The sequence below is a fragment of the Glandiceps talaboti genome, chromosome 16 (assembly GCF_964340395.1).
Source record: "Glandiceps talaboti chromosome 16, keGlaTala1.1, whole genome shotgun sequence".
Taxonomy (NCBI): Eukaryota; Metazoa; Hemichordata; class Enteropneusta; family Spengelidae; genus Glandiceps; species Glandiceps talaboti.
Genome location: NC_135564.1, coordinates 13,008,625 through 13,018,491, shown reverse-complemented (window position 1 = coordinate 13,018,491; position 9,867 = coordinate 13,008,625). Strand labels below are relative to the sequence as shown.

Genomic DNA, 9,867 nt, shown 5'->3' with positions numbered 1-9,867 from the left:
AACTCGGGTTGAGTTAGTCTCGGTTACCCAGACTCTCGCTGCTGGGGGCTCTGCCTACCACCCCAATTGAGATACTGGGAAAACCATGTCCCAACTACCCCGCGATGGAAGTCACATGGTACATTTCTTCCAAACATTAAAAATGGGCTTACAAGGCCTTTTTGTTGTAATTAATATATATATATATCAGTCGCTTGAGAAGTGATAATCTGTAGCGAAGGTACCCAAATCGTTCAGCCTGCAATGTTGGACGTGAAGTACTCCCCATGATGCACTGCTCCAGAAGCTACTTCCTGCGTGGGCAAGTTGACATTTTCCCAGACCTCGTTTGGGGAGGTCTCATAGGCAGAGCCCCCAGCGACGAGATTCTGGGTAACTGAGACTAGGGTTGAGTAAGAGCTTACATAGTGATTGTGGTGAATTGCATCTGCTAATTCTCAGGGTGGGGGTATATATTTGTATACAACAAATATGACATTGAACAAAACAAGACAAACGGCACTTCATCTTGACATGTCTATCTGATGTCCACTGATGTTCATGTATTAGGATGAGCTGCATGCATACATTATACTTAGTAATCGCTTGAAGGTTTTTTAGCACAACTGAACTGATAACGTTCAGTAGTGCTATAGGCATGGCAAAGTGTCAATCTGATAAAAATCCGATGTAGATGTCGGCTAATCGTTCATTGCTATTTTACCTTCGTTATTTTGCCTGAATTGACCTTCTTGGTACATGTTTACATTTGTTAGCCTGATCGCCTCCTCTGATGGTGACGATTGGGGGGGGGGGGGTGTAGTGTTTGTTTGTTCGTTGGTTTGTTGTCGTTTACTCATGTATATATCTACTCATTTGTCGGTTTATTTTGTTTGTTTACTTGTTTTTGTTTGTATGTTTACTTGTTTATTTATTTGTTAATTGTTTGTGTTTTGTTTGTTTGTTTGTATTTATAAACAAAACTAACAGCCTGAGCTCCCTGTGGTTTCACTGCTGAATGCAAATATGAATATGAATCATGCCTGATAGACACATTTGCTGACGACACTGCAGTGACTGACCAAATATCAAATATGATGAATCTCAATGATCAGATAATACCTAAATGAAATCATCCGATTTATAGTCTGAGTGGTGTAATCAGTTATCTTCAATTAAATGAATGTTGTTAACGCCAAAGAATTATTAATTTTAGGAGGAAGAAATCTGATCATGGCAGCATGATGGGAAAGGATGGAATAAATAAGTCAATGATTGCAAGTACTTGGGAATGATTATAGATAACAAGCTTTCATGAAATGTGAATACAAATGTAACCATAAAGAAGTTCCACATCCGTCCTTTGTCTTAGGAAACTCAGATCCTTCGATGTCTGGAAAGAATTTCTTTACATCACAGTGTTTTATTTGTCTACCATTAGCAGCATTTGTACTTTAGGGTCTGTTTGTTGGCTGGGAACGTTTTCAAACACAAAAATTGTTGTAATGGGGCACAGGGAGAGTCACTGAATGGTGGTACCTGTTCTAGAGGCATGACAAATCGAACAAATACCGAACAAATATTACTAAAGGCAGACAACTCCCATCCGTTGAGACAGGAATTTGAATCTTGTATTATTATTATTAGTCTGGTTGAGAGTCCGCCCGAACAGGCTAGGAAAACACTACAGACGTTCATTCCTTCAGTAATATGGTCTTATGATCATTGACAAACGATTTCAGTAGTCGAAGTTTGTTGTGGCAAGTCAGTACAAGTTTGCTAACTTATTTGATAGAAAAAAAGGAATCGATTCAGCATGCACATTTCATCCATATTAATCAACAAAACTATTCTGAACATATCCTCATATAGTTAAACTGACGTGCGATCGCGGATCCGTACAAAAAGTATTAACGTACTCGATACGAAATAAACAGGAACATGGATTCTTTCAAAACGTGTACAGCCTTATCATATATTCTTTTTCTTATGTAAGTCTCTTTCTTCAATAACAAACTGCAATATGAATCTAAATCTGAGTTTTTCGCACTTCACCTTGACCGTTGACCAAATCAGTGCAATACCCGTCCCACCCCCTTCAATATGGCATTTAGTCAGAAGCTCGAAACGGCTGAAGAAACCACACAGCTCGCAAAGTTTAAATACAGAGATGTCTACTTTCCATTCTACGTTGATGAGCAAAAGGTGAAAAATGATACCTCCGGCAACTTTCCGTGGCATGAGGGTGATGTTGTTGTAGTTGGATACCCCAAGTCAGGTACAACGTGGGTTTTAAACATTCTGCAGAATATTCAGGACTTCGGGCTTATGAGTTCGGGAAACAGTAGCGAAGCACTTATTTTTGATTGGTTGATAGTTGATCCTGCATCTGTACCAGGGACACGTGGGGAACTAGCAACACAATTTCAAGCGGGAAAACTGCACATCAAATCACCTCGCCTGATTCGATGCCATTCTCCTCTTCACTTGTTTCCATTGAAGCAAGCCAGAGCCAGAAATGTAAAGATAATCTACGTTACAAGAAATCCAAAAGATGTCTGTGTCTCGATGTATCATTACTACAAGAAAGCTGAACATGGAAAGATGGCATTAGAATGGAACAGAGCTGTGGAAGAATTCGTGAAGGGAAGAACTCCGTATGGTCCGTGGCTGCAACATGTCATGCAATGGAGTGAAGTTGGCATTGAAGATAATGTCTTGCATGTAAGATACGAAGACATTCAAAGTAATCTCAGTAATGTTGTCAGAAAGTTTGGAAATTTTCTGCGAGTGAATTTGTCTGATCAAGATATTCAGCGGATTAAGATGGCATGCTCTGTTGAAGGTATGAGACAAGCCATTCACAAATGTGTCATACTGGACAAGGCAATCTTTGATGGAGATATCGAACAGTTTGTTAGGAAAGGAATTGTTGGTGATTGGAAAAATCACTTCTCAGTGGCTCAGAACGAAAAGTTTGACGACGAAATCGTTAGTAGATTGGAGGATGCAGCTATACTTTTGAAGTATTAGTTGCCTCAGTCGTTTTATCCTTGGCGGTGTTCATCCTATACCATGATTATAAGAGCATGTGACTAGTACATAGAACGGGGTATAAGCTTGGTTAGTGGTGACTGTAGTAGTTGCATGGACAACATGGGTAAAATAATTAACGGTCACAACAAAGCCATACTTTCAAAAGCTAAGCAAACACAACAAAGTACCTGTAACTGCAGGAAACCAAAGGAGTGCCCCCTCGCAGGAAAATGGCTCATAAAAAGCATTGTTTACAAAGCAACAGTCACCACTAACCAAGATCACAAATCATACATAGGTGTTAGTGACACAGACTTCAAAAGCAGGTTTAACAACCACAAGTCTTAATTTAAACTTGACCACAAGAAGAAAGACACTGCGCTCAGCAAATACATTTGGCACCTAAAATACAGCAAAACCAATTACGACATACACTGGTCAGTTCCCAAGCAGGCTTCATCATACCATGGAAGTAGAACCCCTACTTCCATGATCATACTCAAATGTTACCGAACGATGTCAACTATGTCTCTGGGAAAAAATATTTTATTATAACTGCCGACAAATCAACGACCTTGAACAGCAGAACTGAATTAATCAGTAAATGCCGGCACGCTAACAAGTTCTTACTTAATAATACGTAACCTTTGTTTCCATTTTTTTGTGTACACACAGCCGTCTGTGAACACACATAAGTTATGTACATAAAGCAGAATGTAAAGCCAATGACTACTAAACCCTACTATTACACCCGACGATCCTTCTGGTGAAACGGTCCGTAGTGTAAATCCACAATGTAATATCAGACTCGTCTTCTTACATTTTTATGTATGATAGCTCTCCAAGGTGATCGAGCACTCTACTTGGCGAAAGAAGAATGAAACTCTATGTGAAACTCTATGTGTGTGTGTGTGTGTGTGTGTGTGTGTGTGTGTGTGTGTGTGTGTGTGTGTGTGTGTGTGTGTGTGTGTGTGTGTGTGTGTGTAAAAGCTTACAGAAATTAAAGGACACTACAGAACAATCAAGTAATTTTATTCGAACCAAAACTTGAATTCATAAGACCCTTGTCTCAACAATGTTATTTTTGGGACGAAAATATAAAACTGTTATTTGGATGTCAAGTTTAGAAATTATTGACATCATGAATAATTAGTAGGGTCACAAACGCCGACGCCATTGGCGCTATTCAGTGACCTTTCTTCAGTATTCACATCACTGCTGCTCATGCTGCTGAGTAGATCTCAGAGGGGCTAGAAATAGTACAATATATCTACAACATTACATTGCAACACATGTCATATACTTGCGTTCCTCAAATACTCGACAACATACAGCTTCAGTGAGTATAGTCTAGTCCATTCTATGTACAATTACAGATTCCACGATTTCCGTAAAACCAGGCAAGTGTGCCATTTGTACCTTGCATAACATTACACGATAAAGGTATTAGCTGTATTCCTTGTATAAGATGTGGGAGGGGTGTTGCTGCATCGAGTCGCTGTGACCTTGCAAATCCTATCTTCTGTTACTGTGTAAATAATACAGAATCTAGGGTCACAATAGTAGTACATAACTTTGGTCAAAGTACACTCGAGGTTATTTCAATCTTTGAACTCCAAGAGAATGAGTTAATTATTCACCGTCATCATATTTTGTCATAATGTAATATCATTGCAGAAGAAGCTGTCGGACAGTTTTCAGTTTTGTCATTACATTTTTTAATTAAAGAGAGACAAAAAAATGGGAACTATTATAGGACGACGTGTAATTTTGGCAAAGGTCATCGCACTGTCCATTTTATTTTGGACGTTGACCCGTAGCGTCAACAAAGTTCTGGACTTGCACGACCTGATGTACAACTCCCTTTCTTTATTTGCATTTAATAAATTTGACAGGTGTTGTGGTTTTGTGTGAAATACAGTTGTGTGGATTTTTCAGGATTTAACCGGGATTACATGAGTCATGGAAGTCGACATATCGAATGACAAAGCGGTACGTTGTACGTACACAGTTGACGATGTTGTCGTCGATCATTCAGCTGAAAAAGGTAATTATGAAATTCTTCCTTATAAATAAAAGCACGCCCTGAGTATATACAGATTAGGTAATCATTATACAGAGACTTTGAAATCAATGGGTTTTTTTATGGGAAAGAGCAGAAGTTACGGCATGGGGGGGGGGGGCTGAGGAGAAAATGGAGCCTTTAGTAAACTGTTACATGTCGAAACTTTAGACAACACCTACACGACAGTCGTATGTTTTGAATAGGGAAATCCGGTAAACAGGGGACAGCGAAAATGTAACTGATTGATCAATCGATCGATCGATCGATTTATTGATTGATTTATTATTATTTGGTTGAATGATCAATTCATTTATTGAGTTTTGTGGTGATATAAAAACTTTTAATTTCGCTTTAACTGTCTACTTTTCTCTTTCAGCTGTATGTAATTCTGTCTTTATTGACTAAATAAAGACGCTTTGACCATTCTTCTCCTCTTATCTAAATTAAAACTCCCCTAATCTTATAATTGGCGAGAGATCACAGCTGAGAGCAAAGTAGCCAGGGAAAGAAAAAATCAATATCACACAAAATAAGTTATATTGCACCACAAAAATTGATCATTCAATCGATCAATCATTCAACCAAATAATAAATCAATCAATAAATCAGTCGATCGATCGATCAATCAGTCAATTACATTTTCGCTGCCCCTTGTGGTAAAGCCATCTTACTCTGCCTTTTTAATGTCCAGTATCCCTTATGGTAGGCATTCAGTTTACATCTAATTCTTCTTAGAATGGGGTTTCTTTTGCACAAAGTAACACCAAAAATGCCAGTCTGACTCTTATGTTTACGGCGCATACCACGTTATTGGGTTATTAGTGCTAGCGTTGCCTATCTAAATAATCTTACACGTTGTTTTAAATTCTGTAAACTGCAGGAAAATTGACACCATGGGCCTTGTCCAAAGTGTTTATGGCAGCTCTATTCCATGGATGGTTACTTCAAGATGGGCACCGTTACGGTCTTCTTGAACCTTACCGGAATGGTTACAGTTTCTTTATTCGGTCAATGTATACGCGGATACATCCAACTTTATATTCCAAGCTCTCCAGCAAAACGTTGTTGGTGTGTACAGTGAAGGTGGTTCATGTTGGAAGAACATCAGTGGTTATTTTACTCGAGTTAGCTATTGAAGAGACGAGTGAACTCATTGGGACATGTCTTGTTCACTATGTATTTGTGAGTCGTTTATCGCGACGTTCCACTCCCCTGCCCGAATTGTACATACAAGCACACCAGGAACAGATCAAAGCTACCCGACCGCAGCTCCACAGCGAGTTTCCCCAAACACCACCCAGTTCGTCCAAACTGTACAAACACAAAGTTGTTGTATTGCCAGGTGACATTGACAGCAACCAACATACCACATACTCAAGCTACATCAAGTTCTGTCTGGGCCCTTCTAATCTTATTAGTACCCACGATCAAGCAAATTATATTCATGGAAAGGTAGCAATGTATCCACCGAAAGATATTACACTGTTGTTCATTGGTGAATCAGTGCTCAATGATGAACTGACTGTGACGTCATGGGAAGATGAGATATTACCTAAGATATATTGTGTTATACAGAAATCAAACAGAGTCATTTTCCAGTGTGCTGTAACCTTGAATGTGACATTTGAATCAAAACTGTGACATTCTGTATAAATCTATTAGTAATAAGCTGGTACTGGAGGTTACGCCTTTCGAATTACCTTGTCTTGCATTTACATAAAGCATTATTTAAAGGGGGACACCACTCCAGGAAGTAGAGACATTCATAAACTATGGGATATGGAGACTCATTTCATGATTTTACATCACCTGCAAAATATCAAGTTGATCCTTGTGCCTTTCTACGTCTTCTTTGCTGTGGGTAATTGCATCATGGGAGTCAGCAGAAATCATATAGTCGTGGTTGTACAATGAGTATTCATGACTCCTAAGTGCTTATTCCCTTCAGTGTAAAACATCTCATGAATATTGGCATAACTCTTTCGTGACTATTTATCTGAAGGATGTGAGCTCGTAGCAGTCATGAATATTCAGTTCGCATCTAATGAATAATCATACAGAACAATAGAGGTGAAAAGAGTTTCAATTCGGTGTTTCTTGGCAACCGAGTGAAAAGTATGTGATGTGAAATCATGAAATGACTCTCCAAAACTCAACTTGCAAAGTTTATGAAAATACCTTTATTATGAAAATACCTTTATTTCCTGGAGTGGTGTTCCCCTTTAAAATATAGGTTTTTATACCCTGGTTGCTATACGTCACGTTCTCAAGTGCTAGAAACATGTCACGTCAGAACATTCAAAATCGACATTCATTATTTTTTTCTGATTGTCCATAAATTATGCTTCGGGAGGAATAGTATTCCCGGTCCCAATATTTTACTTCATTCAGCTTGGTAAATACTCACGACCTAAGCGTTTGCCACTACTCGTGTAGCGACTCATGGTGACAAAGGCCCCTTAGGTCACTCATATTTTCCATGGCTGAACAAAGGAAAATATGGGGAGCAACACATATTCATATGCACGATATATATATTTTCCCATTTTGAATGTATTATCTTCAAAATAAACAGGACATATTATTAATTTACATATCGTATTCTGCATCATAATTTTGAAAAAAGTAAGTTAAGAATGATAGGACAAAATACAAGTATACACAACGTGTACGTGGACTAAAACTGACTATTTTATGTCGAGGACGGACGCATACATTACACTGATTGCATTCTACCATTGATTATATCCACTGACTATGTATAGCTTAAAAATCGTGAACATGGGTACTCTATTTGTATGCACAATAAAAAATAAAAGGTTCTATTTCAAATGAAACGTTCGTTCTCACATGTGTGCATACATGTTTTAATAGTGGCAGACCTTCGTCATAAAACAACGACCCTAAAATCTGAGCGAAGGTAAGTGTATCGAAATTTGTAGACATCGATCGATTTATGAACACGGTGGTATAATGGGGTCAGGAGATTTTATACTGTGACTTTATATTTTCAAATTCCCCCTCCGTAGTCTCAGTTTTGTTTTCAAGTACCCCTTCCTTTTTTGAAGTCCACAACTCTCCCATCTGTGCCCCTACGCAATCCGGGGCAATCTAAAAAAGGTGAAATCATTTGTGTATTTTGGAATTGTTTACCAATATATTCGAAAACACCAAAGTCTTGGAGTCGTATTGGTTTCAAATATGTGATTGTGTATTTCCGTTTTGCACACTGACTTCAGTCGAATCACTAAAAATGTGGCAACAGTTACAGACTTCGAATATTTGTGTAATATAATAGGTGACTTGTATTTTTTATCGTTTATCAAATATGAGCCCTTAAAGTGGCCATATGGAATGAGAATTGGGTATTTATTTTGGATATTTAATTAACAAAACAATTTTATTATGCCTTCCTACTGGAAAAATCAATGTGAAACAACATATACCAAGCCCTTGTTTGTAACGCAATACATTGCAAAAGATTAATACATGTGTGTAATATTTGTTATTGTACGTACAATAACAAACATTTTAGACATATTTTAGCCTTTTGCAATGTATTGATTCACAAACACAGATTGTTTCATATTGATTTCCAAGTAGGAGGGCATGATAAAATCATTTTATAAAGTAAAACCCCAAAATAAATTCTCATCCATATGGCCACTTTAATTGGGTAACTTTTTATATATAATCCCATGAAATCAATGTTAGTTTTACGTCATAATGCTCCGAGTATGATTCCGCGGACTAATACACATTCGAGCCGGTAGGCGAGAATTTGTAGTTCGCGGAATCATACGAGGAGCATTATGACGTAAAACTAACATTGATTTCATGGAATTATATATTTATCACATAACTAAGTATTTCCCCATATTTTTCTAAAATTTTAAATCGTATTTTACGAATACTGTATCATTTCATCGCACTATATTCTTCATCGCGTATTAAAAATTGGCGCCCAACAGCTATGCAAATTACATAATCGCGTGACCTGTCGCGAGGTCAAGCTTACATGGTATCGGTCGCGGTCATGGTATTTTGGTATTTTGGTATTTATTGATTACACGTAACAAAACCCTGGGGATTTGTTAAAGGTACAAATAAAATAAAATTGGGGGAAAAAAATCATAATAATAGCACTTATAGGCTTTTCAAAAGTAACATTACACATCATAATAAAGACTACAAAACAAAACAAAACAACAACAATAACTATTCAATGAGTTGAAACATAATATTAATGAAAAAAATAATAATGAAGGGTAATTAGACATTTCAAATTATATATTATGAGTATTTTGTAGGTGGTGCTCCCTTTTTATATTACTCAGTTTGATATATTGTGTTCTGTGGTTTCTCAACCAAAATTATCGGTTATAACCTTGCGATGTACATGTAATATCGAATTTAGTTTAAAACGTAAGTAGAATTTGTCTGCATACGACTTTTGTGTCGTCATTTTAATCATATTTTCTCGGGTTGTGTAAGTTCGGAGACTTTCGACGGAAAATCGGAAGTAAGCTTGCCGACTGCTAGTGCTACATCGATAATCTACGCGATTTTTAAATAGAATAAAATGTATCAAATAAAAATAAAAGTACCTCTACGTATCAAACTCTTGCCATCCAACTTGGATACGTGTAACGTAATGTATGTATTTACGTTTTGAAAGCACGTAATTATTACGATAAACTTGATCGTAGCGTACCATTGGCACGAACATTCGATTCGAACAGTACGGAGAGAAAATAGTTCGGTAGAACAGGGGTGATATGCTCTGA

The 9,867-nt window shown here is 37.5% G+C and overlaps 1 protein-coding gene across 1 annotated transcript; it reads left to right on the top strand.

Annotated features, from left to right (window-relative positions):
- Window positions 1-2,082: 2,082 nt before the first annotated feature.
- Window positions 2,083-3,012, top strand: LOC144447123 (sulfotransferase 1A1-like). The gene has a single exon (XM_078137028.1). It carries the CDS (start codon window positions 2,083-2,085, stop codon window positions 3,010-3,012), a length of 930 nt encoding a protein of 309 aa, XP_077993154.1.
- Window positions 3,013-9,867: the final 6,855 nt, after the last annotated feature.

Excerpts from the sequence above, each read along its gene's own strand:
- LOC144447123 (XM_078137028.1), top strand. The coding sequence starts at position 2,083 with ATGGCATTTAGTCAGAAGCTCGAAACGGCTGAAGAAACCACACAGCTC.